This window comes from Diceros bicornis, chromosome 10 (genome assembly GCF_020826845.1).
Source record: "Diceros bicornis minor isolate mBicDic1 chromosome 10, mDicBic1.mat.cur, whole genome shotgun sequence".
NCBI lineage: Eukaryota > Metazoa > Chordata > Mammalia > Perissodactyla > Rhinocerotidae > Diceros > Diceros bicornis.
Window position 1 is genome coordinate 5,395,006 of NC_080749.1, and position 20,941 is coordinate 5,415,946.

General features: G+C 38.9%; 1 protein-coding gene across 7 annotated transcripts in view; it reads left to right on the forward strand.

Moving 5' to 3' along the window:
- Window positions 1–1,408: 1,408 nt before the first annotated feature.
- Window positions 1,409–20,941, forward strand: part of IWS1 (interacts with SUPT6H, CTD assembly factor 1) — a 46,858-nt gene continuing 27,325 nt past the window's right edge. For 2 of the 7 annotated variants that reach the window (XR_009221360.1, XM_058548756.1), the window contains exons 1-2: window positions 1,409–1,926; window positions 3,936–4,054. Coding sequence is in view for 6 of the 7 variants with exons in the window: in XM_058548756.1 (XP_058404739.1) it covers window positions 1,893–1,926; window positions 3,936–4,054 (153 nt within the window). In the remaining variant the exon portion in view is untranslated. The remainder of the gene's footprint in view (window positions 1,927–3,935; window positions 4,055–20,941) is intronic. The other 5 variants (XM_058548752.1, XM_058548754.1, XM_058548757.1 and 2 more) reach the window with 4 other exon arrangements.

The following is a 20,941-nucleotide window of genomic DNA, read 5'->3' on the forward strand; positions in this document are numbered from 1 at the left end:
TGACAGGCAATCTGAGAATTTATAGCAGAGCTGGCATCAGAGAATCCACGTCTCAACTCCAAGGTAGGAAGTGGACCTTCCAGGGCACCACATGAGGCTTTACAGCAGGCTAGGCATGCCCAGAAATCCAGTCCTAGATGTATGCTTTGCCAACTAACAAAAGGCCCTATTTCTGCAAGTCTACACCTCCTGGGGAGTCTTTGCTTATACCTCCATTGGCCCTCCTCCAACCAAAAGGCAAGAACATTCTCCTCTTTGTCTAAGACAAAAACAAACAAGTAAGGAAATGGATTTTATTCAGGGTATTGCAATAGGGAAAGCACCCCAGATATGAAGACCTGAGCATCTAGGCAGGGTGGTTTTGCCTTACACTTTCACAGGAACAAAAGTGGGATGATTTATAGTTGGGATTGATTTGCAATCAGAAGTTTCAGTCAATCAAGTGGACAGAAAATGTTTATCTCCGTGTCACTCTAGTTTTAGTGGGGCAAAGGGTTCTCACTCAGCTAATCATTCATGAGTCAAAGAACAGGAAATTGAGAGGTCTGAGTCTGCCCTTAGGAGCAGGCTCAGAAAAAAGGGGAAAAGTCTTTGGCCCTGTCATGGGTAAACAAAGGGATCATCTGCAAGTCTTAAGGGAATCATGAAAAAGAGTGGAGAGTGAGTTTTCTCTAAGTCATAGGGAGAATGGTGGATCTTCACAGTGTTCCGGGAACACTGATAGGTCAGGATGTCTCTTTCTTTCTTTTTGGGCTGGAGGATTGGCCCTGAGCTAACATCTATTGCCAATTCTCCTCTTCTTGCTTGAGGAAGATTGTCCCTGAGCTAACATCTGTGCCAGTCTTCCTCTATTTTGTATCTGGGACACGGCCACAGCATGGCTTGATGGGCGGTGCATAGGTCCAGGCCCGGGGATCCGAATCTGCGAACCCGGGGCAGCCAAAGCAGAGCATGCGACCTTAACCACTATGCTACCTGGTTGGCCCCAGGAGGTTTCTTAACCATCGATGTCGCCTGGGAGCATAGGGCTCAAGTCAAGTACAACAATGTCACCCTCCTCTTTAAGATTTCATCACGGGACCTGTCTGGAAGCAACAGCCTGTACTTCCTACTGCTGACCAAATGGTTTCTTAAGATGGAAATTAAGTCGTTATTTTAAAAAAGAAGGAAAGGAAGAAAATGCCTTGAAAGGAAGCCCTTTTCTTCACGCCAGTTAGTAACGCATAGCTCCCTAGGCTTCGAAATACAAGTCCCAGAGAGCAACGCGCCACTTCCTCCCCAGACTACGGGCGGGAATCAGGCGCCTCGCTGCATGATGGGAACGATAGTTAATTGTCCGTAGGATGGAAAATGTAATTGTAGAGGGTCTTTATTTTTCGGAAAAGTAACTCAGAAGTTCCTCTTACAAGGCGCAGACAGAGAACCAATAAAGTAACATTATCATCTCCATGCGGGACAGACCAAGCTCCTCCAAGGGAAGTATTTAACTGAAGCCGGATCTCCCGCTCCATTTTCCCAGCCGACTCCTTCCTGGCCATGCCGTGCGTCATTACCGCTGCGTCTTCTCATTGGCCGGAGGACAGGTGATGGCGCCTGCGCGCTGCATTCCTTTGAGGGTCGTAGGCAGACGCCATTTTGGCTCCAGAAGTGCTTCTGGGAAGTAGAGCGCAGACCCGCAGGCCTGCCCGTCTGCTGGGTAGGGCCTCTTCTGCCGTGCTTGTAGGTAGAAGTGGCGTCTGTCGCTGCTGTTGTCTTACTCTCCGCGCTCGCCAAATCCTCTAGCGGGCGGGAGCCTCTGAGCACCCGGCCGCTCCGTCGGAGTCACACCGCGGGGAAGGAGGTGACGAGGGCGGCGCGGGGCGCGGACACTCCCCGCCGAGAGCCCGCCTGCCATGGACTCGGAGTATTACAGCGGCGACCAGTCAGGTGGGGCAGGGACCTGGGGACAGGGCTGGGGGCGGAGCGGATACTCGGCGGGGCTTGGCCTGGCACCCCGCGGGGGAGGGGAGGGAGGCCCCGGAGACCTTCCCTCGCGGCCTGGGTCCGGCGTGGACTGCCGAGCGGAGCGCGCGCAGACCGCCTGCGGGCCCGAAGTTAGAACCTTGGAGAGGCGGTTCTGGAGGGAAAGCCGCCTTCGGGCTTTGCCAGGGTTTTTGCTGTAATTGGGAAACTACTTCCATATATTAAGCGCTTACTGTGTGCAAAGTCCTGGGGTAGATCTCCTGCTACGGGGTTTTTTCAGGAGTTGAGTGTTTATTTCGAGAATCCAAAGTAGCTGATCGGTGAGGGCGCGGGATCTTACCTAGACTCTTCATTACGAGCTAGGGCTAGTTTAATCTCGCCTGCGACACTGGTTTCCCAGGAAAGAAAATGTAGGACCCTTGTTGGAGTTGTGTAAATATTTTAGAGTAAGGCGTGCACCTTTGGCACCTGTGATTTTTGTGCCTTTCCTTCACCTTGAGGTCTGCCTTTCTCACTGAAGCTTGGTCTCCTTTCTTACCTGTTTCCTCGGTAAACACTTACTGGGCCCCCCTCTGGTAACACTGTGCCAGGCACTGGAGATACAAAGACGAGTTAAGGCAGGAGCTAGTGGGGAAGAAAACGTTCCGTTTGCTTTCCCTTTGTGTCACCATTCCACTGGGTATTCTCTAACAACCACTTCAATAGTTGACTAAACGTTAACCTCTTCTCTGTTTTGAGTTCACTCCGATTCCTTATATATGGCAGCGAATAGTAGTGATTGTAAACCTGTTTCCCAGCATGCACTGCTGTTTTGCTTAAAACGTTTTGCTGATGTTTTCAAAGTAGTTTTCAGTTCATTTGTGTTTTTTAAATAAGTAATTATATGTAATACATGTATGTAGGTTAAGTGCTAAAAAGACATGAAAAAATAGTAGTTCCCTGACTTTCCATTTCTTTTAGACGTTTTTTGATATTTACATCTGTATTACTAATTTACGCTATCTCCTTTTGCATCATTTTTAGGCATTCTGTAATGATTTCTTATGCTAGGACAGTGTTTTAGCCTCTTGTGTGCCCTCCTCTCGCCCATATTCTCACTGTTGCGGCATAGTTGTTCGTTACATTTCAAAATTATTATTTTTATCATGACTATATAGAGATTCTTTCCTCCTCAGCTGAGTAGCTCATTGGTATAATAGTGATTCCATTCTTATGCAAATTTTTGGTTTTCCTGTAGTTGACTGCTTCATTTTAAAAAATTTATTTTTATTAAATTTCTAACCAGATCTTCCCATATCCTCCCAACAGCCCTAAATTCCTCTCGATACAATTTTGCTTTGTATTTTTAAAGTATTGGTTAAAGGTAGGTAGCAATTGATTTTTTTGCCATTTTGTAATAGTATAGTATTTCTTTACTTTAAGGAGTTTACACTATTTCTGGACTGGAGTTCCTTGTGCTCTTCATTTATAAACAAATACTGTACATCATGTACCAGGCAGTGTTCTGGGCTCCAGGGATACAGCAGTGAACCAAAATCCCTGCTCTTGTGGCACTTTCATTCAAGTGAGGAAAGACCCACAGTAAACAAAATAACTTGGTAAGTCATGTAGTACATTAGAAGGTGGTAAGTAAGTGCTGTGGAGAGAATAGACTCAGTTTTTAACATCAAGTTGAGATAGTTAAAGAGCACACTATTATTTAGAAGTTGTTGACTTGGTCCTTAGTGATGTTTCTTAAGCTTCACATTCCTTTTATGATGTGTTTTTGCTACCACATATGTCACAGTACATGTTATGATTGTTGGTATTTATATAAGTATTATACTGTTGTCTTGTTCACAATATTAGCGTCATTAGTTATGCTTCATCAGTGGTAACCTTTTCTCTTACATTATTCTTGCTTCATTATGTTCATTTCAGTTGTAGATGTCATCCATCTTACACCTTAAGTGGGTTTTTGTTTTATTTTTAAGCAGATGATGGTGGCGCTACCCCAGTACAGGATGAACGGGATTCAGGGTCAGACGTTGAGGATGATGTAAATGAGCAGCACTCTGGATCAGACACTGGAAGTGTAGAACGTCACTCAGAGGTATTGGCTAAACAACATCTTTGGGGAGGCTTTTCCCTTGCATTTTATGAGACCTGTTTTATTTAGGAGTTATAGAGACCCTGTCACACGGTTTAGGCTTCAAACCCTGGGAGGAAAGGATTATAAATTAATAGAAAACTGCTTTAAAAGTAAATAAATAGGGATAGTCTGGTTACTTATGAAATCACAAGGAAATAAGTTCTGATTGGGTCCCTTTTCAGATATTAGGCAGTTTTCAGCTGTGCATATTGATTCAGAAAATGGGCCAGGCCTTTGATATTTGACTAGGCGTCCCCATTCCCAAAAGGATGTCTTAGTGGGACAGTGAACATTTGCAATCTGAAGAAATACCAGTTGAAATCGAAAGTTATGGGGTTATCACCTATCAAAACTTATTGATATATTGATATTGGGTTTGGCTTTTCAATCTGAACTGTTCTAATGTATATAAAGTATGTAGTAACAGCAAATGTAGTTTAAAAAGTTGTTTTTGCTTAATAATGCAGAGTAGTATTGGATCTTGTGTACAGCATTTCAACACATTTGGCCTAATACATAAATATTTTTAAAACTATTTAATTTGCTTCCCTGGTTATACAGTCTGTACTGCACAGTGTTAACAAAATAAAATTGGAACATTTTTCAATGAGTCAGCCGTAAGTCTTTGGTAAACACAAACTGAAACACATAGGAGTGATAAAGATGGCCAAGTTTTCTTTTAAGAACTTCATATGCCATATATTTTGCTTGATTACCCATACACAGAAAGTTGTCCACTTTTAAGTAGTAGATACAGTTGCTAGAGATTTATTATTGACTCTCTCCTTTGACGTGTATTCATATATCCAACAAATACTTATTGAGCACCTGCTGTGTCTCAGGCTCATTTGACACATCAGTGACTAAATGAGGTCCCACCACAACCAAAATCCTTCTCTTGGGTTTATTTTCCGGTAGGGGGAGAAAGACATTAAACACTATAAATTTTTAAAAAATTGTAGTTTGTTAGAAGTGGATAAATGTTGTCGAGAAAGAAGAAAGTTAGAGTGAAGGCTGCCAGGATGGAGGGCAGGTTTGGGTGTTAAATAAGGAGATACATGTAGGCCTTATTAAGAAAGTGACATTCGGGGGGGCCAACCCGGTGGCATAGCGGTTAGGTTCAAGCACTGCTTTGGTGGCCCAGAGTTTGCTGGTTCAAATTCCAGGCACAGACCTACGCACTGCTTATCAAGCTGTGCTGTGGTGGTGTCCCATATAAAGTAGAGGAAGATGGGCGTGGATGTTAGCTCAGGGCCAGTCTTCCTCAGCAGAAAAGAGGAGGTTTGGCAACAGATGTTAGCTCAGGGCTAATCTTCCTCAAAAAAAAAAAAAATCACCTCTCTACTTTTTTAAACAGCTTTATTGAGATAAATTTTCATACTGTGCAATTTATCCATTTAAAGTGTGCAGTTCAACAGTCTTTAGTACAAGTATGCATCTGTTAATGACAGGGATACATTCTGAGAACTGTGTCATTAGGTGATTTCGTTGTTGTGCAAACATCAAAGTATACTTACACAAACCTTGGTGGTGTAGCCTACTACACACCTAGGCTATGTGGTACTAATCATAATGGGACCTCTGTGGGTGACTGAAACGTTATGTGGTGCATGACTGTATATTCACAGTAGTGCAGCCATTACCATGGTCAATTTTAGAATATTTTCATCACCTCAAAAAGAAAACCTTTAGCTATTACTTCCTTATCACTCCCCACAATCCCTCCCTGTTCTGGATTTCATATGAATGGAATTATATAATACGTGGTCTTTTGTGACTGGGTTCTTTTTTTTTTTTTGGTGAGGAAGATTAGCCCTGAGCTAGCATCTGTTGCCAATCCTCCTCTTTTTGCTGAGGAAGATTGGCCCTGGGCTAACATCTGTGCCCATCTTTCCCTACTTTATACATGGGACGCTGCCACGGCATGGCTTGGTAAATGGTGTGTAGGTCCATGCTTGGGATCCGAACCTGCGAACTTAATCAGTAGGCCACCGGGCCAGCCCCTGGCTTCTTTCTCTTAACATAATGTTTTCAAGGTTTGTCTGTATTGTAGCATATATCAGTATTTCATTCCTCTTTGTTGCGAATAATATTCCATTCTTTGAATATACTGTATTTTATTTAATTCATCACTCGATGGACGTTTAAGTTGTTTCCACCTTTTGGCTATCATGAATAATGCTGCTGTAAACATTTATGTAGAAGTTTTTGTGTGGACATATGTTTTTTCTCTTGGGTATGTGCCTAGGAGTGGAATTGCTGGGTTATATGGTAACTTTATGCTTAATTGTTTAACTGCCAGGCTTGTTTTCCACAGTGGCACCAGTTTACATTCCCATTAGCAGTGTATGAAGGTTCTGATTTCTCCATATTCTTGCTAACTCTTGTTACCTTTTTGATTATAGACATCTTAGCGGCTGTGAAGTAGTATCTCATTATGATTTTGATTTGTGTTTCCCTAATGAGTAATGATGTTGAGTATTTTTTTATGTGCTTATTGGCCGTTTTTATATCTTCCTTGGAGAAGTGTTCATTCAGATCCCTCATTCACTTTTTAATTGGGCTGTTTGTGTTTTTTATTATTGAGTTGTAAGAGTTCTTTAAATTGGATACAAATTCCTTATTAGCTGACTGATTTGCAAATATTTTCTCCCATTATATGAGTTGTCTTTTCACTTTGGTCTCCTTTGAAACACAAAAGTTTCTAATTTTAATGAAGTCAGGTTTATCCATTTTTTCTTTTGTTGTTTGTGCTTTTAGTGGCATATCTAAGTATCCTTTGCCAAATCCAAGGTCATGATGACTTACCCCCATGTTTTATTTTTAAGAGTTTTATAGTTTTAGCTCCTACATTTAGGTGTTTTTATCTATTTTGTGTTAATTTTTGTATATGCTGTGAAATAAGGGTTCAATTTCATTCTTTTGCATGTGGCTTTCCAGTTGTCCCAGGACCATTTGTTGACAAGACTGTTTCTCCATTGGATGTTCTTGGGACCCTTGTCAAAAATCAGTTGACCATAGGATGTATGGGTTTATTTCTGGACCTTCAGTTCTAATCCTTTCATATCTGTGTCTGTTACTTGTGCCAGTACCATAGTACCTTGAGTAAGTTTTGATATCAGGAAGTGTGAGTCCTACTTTGTTCTTTTCCAAGATTGTTTTGTCTATTCTGGGTCCCTTGCAATTACCATGTATTTTATTTTTATTTTTTTATTTTTTCGCTGAGGAAGACTGGCTCTGAGCTAACATCTATTGCCAATCCTCCTCCTTTTTTTTCCCCAAAGCCCCAGTAGATAGTTGTATGTCATAGTTGCAAGTCCTTCTAGTTCCTGTTTGTGGGGTGGGACACGGCCTCAGCGTGGCCGGAGAAGCGGTTCGTCGGTGCGTGCCCAGGATCTGAACCCCGGCCGCCAGTAGCGGAGCACACGCACTTAACCGCTAATCCATGGGGCCGGCCCAACCATGTATTTTAGAATCAGTTTGTCAGTTTCTGGAAAGGAGTTAGCTGAGCTTCTGGTAGGGATTGCACTGAATTTCTAGATCATTTCAAGGAGTGTTGTCATCTTGCCAATATGAAACCCACTGATTCATGAACATGGGATGTCTTTTTATTTAGGTTTTGCTTAATTACCTTCAACGAGTAGTAGTTTTTCAATGTACGAATGTTGCCTGTCTTTGTTAAATTTATTCCTAAGTATGCTATTCTCTGTAATGCTTAGTAAATGGAATGATTTTGTTAATTTCATATTCAGATTGTTCCCAGTTTTCCTACTAAAATTAATTCTAATTTTTTTCATTGTGGTCTGGGAATATACTTTTTAGTGTATCTCTCTTTTTAAATTTATTGAAGTTTGTTTTATGGCCTAGCATATGGTCCATCCTGGAGAATGTTCCATATGCACTTGAAAAGTATGTACATTCTGTCTTTAAATCTAAAGTATGTCTCCTGTAGTGGACATATAGTTGGATCAGGTTTTTTAATCCAGTTCCTGCCCCTTGATTGGCTTGTTTAATCCATTCACATCTGATGTTATTGATAGAGTAGGAGTCTGCCATTTTACTTTTGTGTATGTCTCATGTCTCTTTTTGTTTCTCTGTTCTTCCTTTCTGCTTTCTTTTTCATTAAGTAAATATTTTCAAATATAGCATTTTAATTTTTTTTTGAAATCTCAGTCTTTAGGTAAATTGGGGTAATTAGCTTAGTTATTGAATCTTTCAGTAGACCAATCAGCTCATACCATTGGTGCCCTTGGGGATCCTCTGTCGTCTTAGAAGTTCATATCTTTTGTAGGGGATGGCATGACATATCTATGCTTTTTTTTTTTTTTTTTTTTTAGCTTTATTGAGGTGTGATTGACAAATAAAATTATAAGATGTTTAAAGTATACATTGTGATGATTTGATATACACGTACATTGTGAAAGGTTTCCTCCCATCTAGTTAATCAACACATTCATCACCTCACTTATTTATTTTTGGTGAGAACATTTAAGTTCTATTCTCTTAGCAAATTTCAATTATACAATACGGTGTTATCAGCTATAGTCAAAATGTTATGCATTACGTACCCCAGCCGTTTTCATCTTATACCTGAAAGTTTGTACCCTTTTATCAACCTCTCCTTATTTTCCCCCTCCATCCCCCAAATCTCTGGCAACCACTTTTCTACTCGCTGTTTCTCTTGAGTTTGACTTTTTGTTCAGATTCCATATAGAACTGATACCATGCAGATTTTGTCTTTGTCTGGCTTATTTCACTTAGCATAATGCTCTCAAGGTCCATCTGTGTTGTCGCAAATGACAGGGTTTCCTTCTTTCTCATGACTGAATAGTATTCCACACACACACACACACACACACATACACACACACACACACACACAACCCACATCTTTATCCATTCATTTGTTGACGGGCATTTAGGTTGTTTCTGTATCTTGGCTATAGTGAATAATGCTGCAGTAAACTTGGGAGTACAGATATCTCTTCAATATGCTGTTTTCATTTCCTTTGTTTATACCCAGAAGTGGGATTTCTGGATCATGTATAGTTCTATTTTTAATTTTTTGAGGAACTTCCATACTGTTTTCTATATTGGCTGCACCAGTTTGCATTCCCACCAACAGTGTACAAGGGTTTCCTTTTCTCTACATCCTTGCCAGCACTTGTTATCTCTTGTCTTTTTGATAACATTCATTCTGACAGATGTGAGGTGATATCTCATTGTCGTTTTGATTTGCATTTCCCTGATGATGTGACGTTGAGCACCTTTTCATGTACCTGTTGGCCATTTGTATGTTTTCTTTGGAAAAATGTCTGTTCAGTTCCTCTGCCCATTTTTTAATCGGATTGGGTTTTTTTGCTATTGAGTTGTATGAGTTGTTTATATTTTGGATATTAACTCCTTGCCAGATACACGGTTTGCAAATATTTTCTCCAGTTTCTTGGGTTGCTGTTTCGTTTTGTTGATGGTTTCCTTTGCTGTGCAGAAGCTTTTTAGTTTCATGTTGTCCCACTTGTTTATTTTTGCTTTTGGTGTCAAATCCACAAGATTATTGCCAAAACCAGTGTCAAGGAGCTTACCCTCTACGTTTTCTTCTAGGAGTTTTATGGTTTCAGGTCTTCAATTTGAGTCTTCAGTCCAATTTGAGTTGATTTTTGTGTATGGTGTAAGATAGGGGTCCAGTTTTATTCTTTTACATGTGGCTGTCCATTTTTCCCAAAACCACTGATTGAAGAGACTGTCCTTTCCTCATTGTATGTTTTTGGCTCCTTTGTCATAAATTAATTGACCATAAATGGGTTTATTTCTAGGCTCTCTATTCTGTTCTGTTGATCTTTGTTTTTATGCCAGTATCATACTTTTTTGGTTACTATAGCTTTGTAATATAGTTTGAAATCAGGAAGTGTGATACCTCCAGTTTTGTTCTTCTTTCTCAAGATTGCTTTGGCTATTTATTTTTGTGGTTCCATACAAATTTTAAGAACGTTTGTTCTATTTCTGTGGAAAATGCCATTACAATTTTGACAGGGATTGCATTGAATCTGTAGATTGCTTTGGGTAGTATGAACATTTTAACAATATTAATCCTTCCAGTTCGTGAGCATGCAATATCTTTCCATTCAGTTGTGTCTTCTTCAATTTCTTTTATCAATGTCTTATAGTTTTCAGTATACAGATCTTTCATATCCTTGCTTAAATTTATTCTTAGTTATTTTATTCTTTCCAATGCAGTTATAAATGGGATTGTTTTCTTAATTTCTCTTTTTGAGAGTTCGTTGTTAGTGTACAGAAATGTAACAGATTTTTGTATATTGATTTTGTATTCTCTGACTTTATTGAATTTGTTTATTGGTTCTAACAGTTTTTTGGTGGATTCTTTATGGTTTCCTATATGTAATGTTATGTCATCTGCAAATAACAGCAGTTTTACTTCTTTCTGTCCAATTTGGATGCCTTTTATTTTCTTTTTCTTGCCTGATTGCTCTGGCTAGGACTTCCAGTACTATGTTGAATAAAAGTGACAAGAATGGGCATCCTTGTCTTGTTCCTGATCTTAAGAGGAAAAGCTTTCAGCTTGTCACCATTGAGTATGATGTTAGCTGTGGGCTTGTTGTATATGGCCTTTATTACGTTGAGATACATTCCCTCTTTACCCAGTTGGTTGAGAGTTTTTATCATGCATGGATGTTGAATTTTGTCAGATGCTATTTCTGCATCTGTTGAATTGATCATCTGGTTTTTATTCTTCATTTTGTTAATGTGGTGTATCAAATTGATTGAATTGTGAATGTTGAACTGTCCTTTCATTCCTGGGATGAATCCCACTTGATCATGGTGGTCCTTTTAATGTATATGATCCTCTTAATGTGTTGTTGTATTTGGTTTGCTGATATTTTGTTGAGGATTTTTGCATCTGTGTTCATCAGGGATATTGGCCTATAATTTTTTTTCCTTGTGGTGTCCTTGTCTGGTTTTGGTATCAGGGTAATGCTGGCCTCCTAAGATGAGTTTGGAAGTATTCCCTCCTCTTCTGTTTTTTTGGAAGAGTTTGAGAAGGATTGATATTAATTCTTCTTTAAATGTTTGGTAGAATTCACCAGTAAAGTCATCTGATCCTAGACTTTTCTTTGTTAGGAAGTTTTTGATTCTTACTAGTAATCAGTCTGTTCAGATTTTCTGTTTCTTCATGATTCAGTCTTAGTAGGTTGTATGTTTCTAGGAATTTATCCATTTCTTATAGGTTGTCCAATATGTTGGTGTGTAATTGTTCTTAGTCTTTTTTGATCCTTTGTATTTGCATAGTATCAGTTGTAATTTCTTCTCTTGCATTTATAATTTTATTTATTTGAGCCCTCTTTTTTCTTGGTAAGTTTAGCTAAAGCTTTGTCGATTTGTTTATCTTTTCAAAAAGCCAGCTCTTAGTTTATTGACCTTTTTATTGTCTTTTTAGTCTCTATTTCATTTATTTCCACTCTGATCTTTATTTCCTTCCTTCTACTATCTTTGGCATTAGTTTGTTCCTCTTTTTCTAGTTCCTTGAGGTACAGAGTTAGGTTGTTTATTTGAGATCTTTTTTCTTAATGTAGGCATATATCACTGTAAAACTTCCCTCTTAGAACTGCTTCTGCTTCATCCCACAATTTTTGATATATCGTATTTCCATTTTCATTTGTCTCAAGATATTTTTTGAATTCTTCTTTGACTCATTGGTTGTTCAGTAGCTTGTTATTTAATCTCTGCATATTTGTGAATTTTCGAGTTTTGTTGTTGTAATTGATTTATAGTTTTATACCATTGTGGTGGGAAAAGATGCTTGATATAATTTCAGTCTTCTTAAATTTGTTAAGCCTTGTTTTGTGGCCTGACATATAATCTGTTCTGGAAAATGTTCCATGTGCAGTTAAGAAGAATGTGTATTCTGTTGTTGGATGGAATGTTCTTTAAATGTCTGTTAATTCCATCTGGTCTAACATGTAGTTTAAGTCCAATGTTTTCTTATTGATTTTGTCTGGATGATCAGTACATTGTTGAAAGTGGGGTATTGAAGTCGGCTACTATTACTGTATTGCAGTCTTATTTCTCCCTCCAAGTCTGTTAATATTTGCTTTATATATTTAGGTGCTCTGATATTTGGTGCATATTCGGTATTTACAAATGTTATATCCTCTTGTAAGATTAACTCCTTTATCATTATGTAATGACTTTCTTTGTATCTTATTACAGTTTTTGGCTTAAAGTCTATTTTGTGTGATAAAAATGTAGCTACTTCTGCTTTCATTTGGTTTCCATTTGCATGGAATATGTTTTTCCATCACTTTACTTTCAGTCTGTGTGTGTCCTTCCTTCTGAAGTGAGTCTCTTGTAGATAGCATATAGTTGGGCCTTGTTTTTTTATCCAATCAGCTACTCTGTGTTTCTTGATTGGAGAATTTAGTCCATTTACATTTAAAGTGGTTGTTTGGGTATGTTAGGTATGCACTTACTATTGCCGTTTTGTTCATTGTTTTCTGGCCTGTTTTATCATTCCTTTCCTCCTTTCTTCTCTTGCTCTCTTCCTTTGTGATTTGATGATTTTCTGTAGTGTTATGCTTAGGTTCCTTTTTTTTAATCTCTTGTGTATCTATTATAGGTTTTGGCTTTGTGGATTACCATGAGGCTTACATAAAATGTCTTATAACTGTGTATTTTAAGCTGATAACTTCAAATGTATACTAAAGTTCTACATTTTACTCTCCCCCCTCAACGTTTTGTTTTGTTTGTTTGTTTTTGTTTTTTTTGTGTGTGTGTGAGGAGATCAGCCCTCTGCTAACATCTGCCAGTCCTCCTCTTTTTTTTTTTTTTTTTTTTTTGCTGAGGAAGACTGGCCCTGGGCTAACATCCATGCCCATCTTCCTCCACTTTATATGGGACGCCACCACAGCATGGCTTAACAAGCAGTGCATCGGTGCGCGCCCGGGATCCAAACCGGCGAACCCGAGGCCGCCGCAGCAGAGGGCGTGCACTTAACTGCTTGCGCCACCAGGCCAGCCCCTCAACGTTTTGTTTTTGATGTTAGACTATCTTACTTTGTGTATCTGTTAACAAATTATTGTAGTTTTAGTTATTTTTAATACTTGGTGCATTTTAATTTCTTTAATAATATTTTCGCTGTACTGTTAAGTGGTTGCTCTAGGGTTTATCAGATATATCTTGTCAGAACCAGGTTCAGATTTACAGTAGTGTAATTCAACCATATATAGAAATGTTACTCCTAGGTAGTTCTATTCTTTTTCTCTTTTTATAATATTATTTTTATAATCTGTTAATGCTACGCATCCAACAATACATTATTATAATTATTACTTTATCATCTGAAGTCATTTCCTTAGCCTAATACATCTTTCATCCCACCCACCTCCTTTGTACTGTTATTTGCAAGTGTATTATACATGTATTGCATTTCTATATATTATTGGCCCAACAATACATTGTTTACATATTACTTTATATACTTGCTATTTAAATCAGTTAAAATAAGAAAAGAGAAAATACGCATTTATGCTTTCTTTTATGATTACATAATTATCTTACTAGTGCTCATTGTTTTTGTGTGTAGATTCTGATTACTGTCTGAAGTCACTTGGTTTCAGCTTGAAGAATTTCCTTTAGTATTTCTTGTATGGTGGGTCTGCTAGACAAATTCTCTCTTTTTTTTGGTTATCTGGGAAAGTTTTCATTTCTTTTTTGTTAAATCCTTATTTTTAAAAGATAGCTTTGTTGGATATAGGATTCTTGGTTGACAGTTTTTTTTCTTTGAGCACTTTGAATGTTATCCCACTGCTTTCTGGCCTCCATTGTTTCTGTTGAGAAGTCAGCTGTTAATCTTATTGTGGTACTCTTATAAGTGACGAGACAGTTTCTAGCTCTAATGATGTTCTCTATTTGATGCGATGTTATTATGCCTTCTTTAATCGTGGTTTGCTTTAGTTCTGTGAACGTGTTTACAAATGGCTGCTTTGAAGTGTTTTTCTGATAAATCTGATATCTGGTTGCTCTCACAGGCAGTTTCTGTTGTCTGCTTTTTTCCTGGTGTATGGGACATACTTGTTTCTTTGCATGCCTCTTAATTTTTTGTTGGAAACTAGACATTTTAATTATTGTAGCAACTCTGGGTGCTGGTCCCCTCCAGGGCAGGGACTTAATGTTATTTGCTTATTTGTTTAGTGATTAGCTGGATTATTTTAGTGAAGCCTGTTTCCTCACCCACAATTTTAAATCTCTGTTGTCACCTCTCAGGGATGTGCAGTTTGGGGCATGACCACAGTCACCTGGGATGACAGTAGTATTAGTAGGGCTCTTTTTTGTCTTTCCATGACAACAATCAGCTGTTAAACTCCACTGATTGCTCTGTTATTTTCAACAGTGGCATAAATCCCTCAACAAGTTAATCCAGTCAAATTCTGGCTCCTTTGAAGGAGTAGTTTCTGAGGTCTGTGTTTGATTTGTTCTGACTCCAGGATGACTCCTCTCAGCTGTTTTGTTCCCTGGTTCTCTCCTGCAAACTAGCTGGTGTAGTGTATCCTGTATCTTGAATCTCTTCCCAAGTGCCTCCCACCACAACTTCCAGTATTCTTGAAAGTGTCTTAGCCTGAACTTCCCCAAGCTTGGTAACAAATGAAATCAGTTTCTTTGGGGAGAAATTAGAAGCTATCTGGCTTACTGCCTGCTTTTTCCCCATGCAAAATCTCTGAGCCGGGGCTCTGGAGCTGGTGGTGGAGGGCGATGGCAAGTTTCTCTCTGGGTGACGCCCCAGTTCTAGAAGCTGAGCTCTCATTGGGGAGTGGGGATTGGCTAGCAACCCAAGGTGCCCTTAGCTTGCCTCTCTTGGCATGGAACCACTGTTTCACAAGTTGAGACAAGGGTGATCAGGGTGCCAGTATTCTCAGCGTGCTGTGCCCAAGGTAGAGCCTTCTTTCTGCGATTGAGGGCTGGACAGAAGATGGGAGCCCCCAACTCTTGATCACACTCACCTGGAACTTACCCTCAACAACAGGTAGCTGGAGGCAAGATGAGAACTGTTGACTCCTGCTCTTCCTGGGAAGAAAGCTCTCTACCTGGGAGCCGGAGGAGAGGCAACCCTGTGTTCTTGATTGCAATAGCCTGGAGTAGAGTTTCCTCCTTGCTGAGCTGTGAGGTTGGAAGGAGAGTGGTCTTGGTTCAAATACCAGAGACTCTTGCCTCTCCTACCAGATTTTTGTAGATCTTCTTGGATAGATGCTGCTTCTTATGCTCTTTGCCTTTAGGACCATTTCCAGAGACTTTAAATGGTTGTTTTTAAATATTTTCAACCAGTTTCACTGGAGAGTGGGTCAGCAGAGCTTTTCATGCTTTCATACCATGCCGTTTTAATTTTTATCTCTTTTACTAATTAGTCAAACCTCTCCATATACCTCAATTCAAATCCCAGAAGGACCCAGTATGCTTTACTTGTATGTTACCACAATCTCTGTTGGGCCCTTTGAGTTCTTTCATCTCATTTGGGTTTACCTACCTGTGTGTGGATGGGTCCTGTGTGTGGCCACCCCTGCATAGAGAGCAGCCTAGTGCTGCTTTCCAGGAAAAGAATTCTGAGTAAGCCAGCTGTTATCATTTGGGGGCAGGCCTGTATATTGCAGGACATTTAGGTCTTGGTTCCCAAACATTAAATGAAATGCTAGTGACACATCCTCTCCAGTCATTAACAACCAGAAGTGGCCCCTCACATTCACAAATGCCCCTTTAGGCGAGGAGCCAGAAACACCCTTAGGTTGAGAATGCTGAAATGGACAAGTGAGGCATGGAAAGCATAAGGAAGGAAACAATATTCAACAATCTAAAAAATGAGTGACTAAAATATAAATAGAAAATTTATAAGAATGGCAATGCAGCCATTAAAATTGTTTTCAAAGAATATTTAGTGACATGGGAGAATTCAACACGTTATTTGAAGATACAGGCTATTAAATTATTGTGATTCTAGATCTTAGTTTACTTTTTTAAAGTAAATTCACACAGAGAAGAGATTGGAAGGAGATTCCTTGTACCAAAATATAAATCTTGGGTTGTGTTATTAAAGATGGTTTTAATTTTCTTTATACTTTTCTGCATTTTGCACATTAGTCTTTAAAATCAAAGGGAGGATAATTAGGTAGAATAACTGTGCCACTGTTTTATGTGGTCACTCATTTTTATGAGCATGCATCAAATAATTTTAAGTGTATTAAAAAATTACATAAAGAGCACATACAAAGTACTATGGGGGGTGGGCTAAGTAGATCTATCTTAGCTGACTCTGAGGAATGAGGGTGACATTGCCAGATGGAGAAGCCAGTTAGAGGTGGTAGTGGTAATTCTAGCTAGAGGGAGTGCAGGTTCAAAGGCTTAGAATTGGGAAGGACTTGTTATATTTCAAGAATGGTAATTGTGGCTGGAAAATGAAATAGCTTAATGGAAGATGATTCTGAAGAATTAAGTTTGGGTTAGACAGTGTAATAGCAAATCTCTGTTGAGTGATGAGGATTCTATTTTGTATTTGCATAGCTTTTTAGCGTGAAAGGGCAGTATAGTGTGATGGCCAGAGGGTAGTTTCAAATCTTGGCTTTGCCACTTAATACCTGTCACCTCCTGAAAAAATTATTTCATCTTCCTGAGCGCCCCAGCTTCACCATCTTGATAATCGGCTGAAAAGGTGATTATGAGGATTAAATATAAACCTATGTAATAAAAACTGTAATCCCTTTATATTATGTAGAGGAGGCAAAACTTTGCCTCTACCCATCTTAGGTTTTCAGCTAGAACTCTAACAAAAAGACAGATTAGCAAGAGAAAAACAAACAAGTTTATTAACATGTGCAGCACACATCATGCAGGTGAAACCTCAACAAAGACTAACTTGAAGCGATGCCTTAGAATTCCGGCTTATATAGCATCTTCAACAAAGAATAATGATTTTTTGGAGAAATGACAGGGCAAAGGAAAGCAGTTTTAGGCTTCCTAGGATGGCAAACTGGGAAGGTAAACAGATGGGAAGAAACTAATGTAGTAAGATTTGTGTGCACATTTCTCTGGCGGCAACTCTGGGCTGATAACAGTCTGCCTCCAGTAGAAAGAGAGTCTATATCGTGCCATTAGGCAGAAAAAGAGGGAAGTTAGAGCTTCTCTCCTGTTTGCTGCTGCTTAATTGCCTTCAGCTCAAAATTTTTATGTCAAAAGAGACATATTTTGGGGTGACATAATTCAGTTTCCCTTAATTACCTTACAGTTATCCTCTATAGTAAGTAGGGCAGATATTATTTCTCAGGGAGCTAGTCCAGAGTTAATCTTTATGAGGTTGAGGCCACACTAGTTAAAAGAGACTTACCATATGAAATAAAATTTAAAAGTAATGTTCTTGAGCTTAGGCTTGGTTTTTTAAAGAAATCCGTATATAAGCAATTGCAGTAATAAATTGCTTACATATTTAAATTACTTGTTTTTATGTTACTAACATGTTTTTGACTAGGTTCCTAAAAAGGATGTAAACATTAGTGGGATTTTCAAGTACAATTGTTCTCTGTAGAGCACTTTGAGAACTCAGAATCTTCACACATCTTTTGTGGTAGGACAGAGAGGGGAAGTGGGAAAGATTTTTAAAAATCTTTTTGAATAGTCGTCACTGAAAACACAATGTTTTTTTCTTTATTGTGAAATTTTTGTTGTACATGATTGTCTGTCAGTCACCGTATAAATGCATCCCTTCACCCCTTGTGCCCACCCTCCAAAAACACGATTTTTTAATAAAGCAGTTTGAGCACAAATGTGACCTAGTTATAGATCTAGTTGCAGTTCTAGTTTTTGTTGTTTTACTTGAATATTCTCTTGAACAGCGTGGAATTAGCTGTGTGGTTTGTGGTTGGCAGGTTTCTGTTCCATGGAAACTATACTGAAATAAATATGTATTTTAAAATCCAGAACCTGTAGATTTCATCTGCATAGAAAAGTAGAATCTTCCCCTCCTGAGGGTCTCACAGAAAAAAATAGTGTGTGGAACTATTGAGAAAGAGCTTGTTTGGAAACGGAGCCTAGCCTCTCATTGTTATTCTGACTGGAGGCAAAGTGTAGTGGGCCCAGGCATCCATCTGCTGTTGAAGTTGGTGTCGGTCCCATTAGCTCCAGCCTCACTTTGAATTGAGTAAAGATGGCAGTCTGCTGTCGTTTGGATCTTTCCACAGACAGGTTGTGCTGGTAGAAGGAAAGTGTTCCTACAGGGAGTACATCAGAGCAACTAGAAGATTCTTTTTGGCCATTGCTTTCGTTGTTTACCCTATTTTCACCAGTTCTTTTGATTCCATCTACACTTTCCTTTCTTTGTGTTAGGTTTCTGCCTTTGTCTTTGTCTTTAAGTCCACCAAATTGTCTTTAAGTCTACTAAATTGAGGAGAAAAACATTATTTTGCATTGGTTCTTTTCTCTTAAGCAGTTGTCCTGTGGGGTTTCTGTTTAATTTTGGTGAATTTGAGTGTCTTCTGTATGCTGGAGGTAAAAGGTACATTTTTTAAAAATGGTCTCTGATCTTAGGGTCAGTGCATTGTGAAGATAAATGTGTAAACAGTCACCTTCCAGTGAGGTAGAGGTACAAGATGCTGTGGGGATATGCAGGAAGGAATGACTAACCAGCTCAGCCTTCACAGATGATGTATTTGAGCTGCGTCTTGAAGGGGGTGTGCTTCATAACTAATTAATAATTAACAAGATACTTTGATAACATTTGTGGAATGCTTACAGGCACTGTACTAACTACTTACATGCATTTGATCCTTAGAATAGCCTTCTGAGGTATAGATACTGTTCCTAACTCCATCAGATTGAGGACATTGAGGCTTTGAGAAATTGAGAAGATACCTCTAGATTACACAGTAGAAAGTGGCCGAGCTAGGGTTTGGGCCCCAGATCTTTCTGACTCTAATGTTTATGTTCTTAACTGTTACATTATCTTGTGCAAGGTCCATCCTACCCAGAGAGAAAGATGGAAAAGAGTTCAGGAAGGGGGTATTTTTGTCTGATTTTGAGGTATGAAAAGGACAAGGTAGGGGAAGGATATTCCAGGTAAAGGGAACAGCATTTGTAAAGGCATGGAGGTAACATAGTGAAGTTAGTAGTTCTATGTGTCTGCAGTAGAATTTTAACATGCAACCTAGAATCACTTGGATTAGATGTCAAAATGTAGGTTCTTTGACCCCTTCCCTAGACTTACTGGATAAATGTCTGGAGGTGAGAAGCACAAAAGTCTGTATGTTTTTTCACCAAAGCTCCCCGAGTGATTCTTAAGAACACTAAAGTTTGGGAACTGCTGGTGCAGTGCATAGGGTTGATGTTGGTGAAAGGGCAGAAAGAGAGTCTGGAGAGGTAGGCAGGAGTTTGCCTCATTATTACAAACTCTTAAGCTTTGGGTAGAATTTTCTTTTTCCAATACTCATCAGGAGTGCTTTTGTTTTTGACTGAGTCTAGGATCAACCAGCTTTTGACAGACAAAGGACATTCTGGTATATAGCTTCATTTTATCATGTGCATATTTGCTGTAAATCGGAGTCTTTCCAAGTCAAAGCCTTGCAGCGTTCCAGGAGCTACACTGGAGTATAACAGCATTGTGTACTTTTATTGCTGGATTTCTCAGATTCTTTCATATGCTAATTAAGATATGTACTGGTAAACTTCAAGATGGGGATTTGAAATATATCTTCTGGAACTAAGGTCCAGTGAAACATGTTTTTGAAAATGCTGCTATAGATATTTCCTCATGGAATTTACTGTGTGTGTCGTGTTGGATGTTTTACCAATTTATAATGGTAGGTTAGCATGCAAGTTCAACAGTTTTGAGTTTGACTCTTTTAATGGATAAGGAAGAAACAAGTGTCCCGAGTTGTCTGATTCTTTCTTTATAAGGATTTCTATTTGACATTCATATACTACTTGGAAGTTTACAAATTGACATTTGCTTTATGGTAGTTTTATTTACTTTGTAATTTTAAAATGTTAATTATCTCTGTGCATGTGTATTGTGGCCCTAGTCCAGAAGGAGTATGATTCCTATTTGTATGCTTTGATCAACCAGATCATTCATTACGGGTAACCAGCAGTTACAATGTGAACAATTATAAGAGGAGGATGTGAGGCATTATAGACACTTCTAAAGCCTTTAGAGGTATAGATACTAAGGACCCTCAAAATGCTTAATTTCTCTAACGGTTACAATTAGGAAATTTTTTACATTATTAAGAAAATGACATTTAAATGGCAATTTCTACTATTGATTTGCTGTACTCATATCTGACTTGAAGAAAATGTATTTTGGGGGCCAGCCCAGTGGTGTGGTGGTTAGGTTTGCTTGCTCCGCTTCGGTGTCCTGGGGTTCGCGGGTTCGGATCCCGGGTGCGGATGTAGGCACCGCTCATCTGGCCATGCCGTGGTGGATGTCCCACATGTAAAATAGAGGAAGATGGGCACAGATGTTAGCTCAGGGCCAATCTTCCTCACCAAAAAAAGAAAAAAAAAATTTTTTTGTTTTTTTTTTAAAGTTTGTAACTTAAACTACTGAAATCAGTCTGAAAATTTTGAATATTGTTTTGATAACTTTTAAGCTTACCCATGTAATTTCTAATATACTTTTTCCCAAATCCTGTGATGTTATTGCCTGAGTGCATTCTCTAACTTGAGTCTGTTGACTAGCACTTTCTTACTGCAGTGATTTCTCACCTTTTTGTCCCCCACCATCCCACACATAATAGATACTCAGGTTTTTATGAAATTCTTCAAAAATTGATGGGAATTCATAAGTTTCACAATCAATAT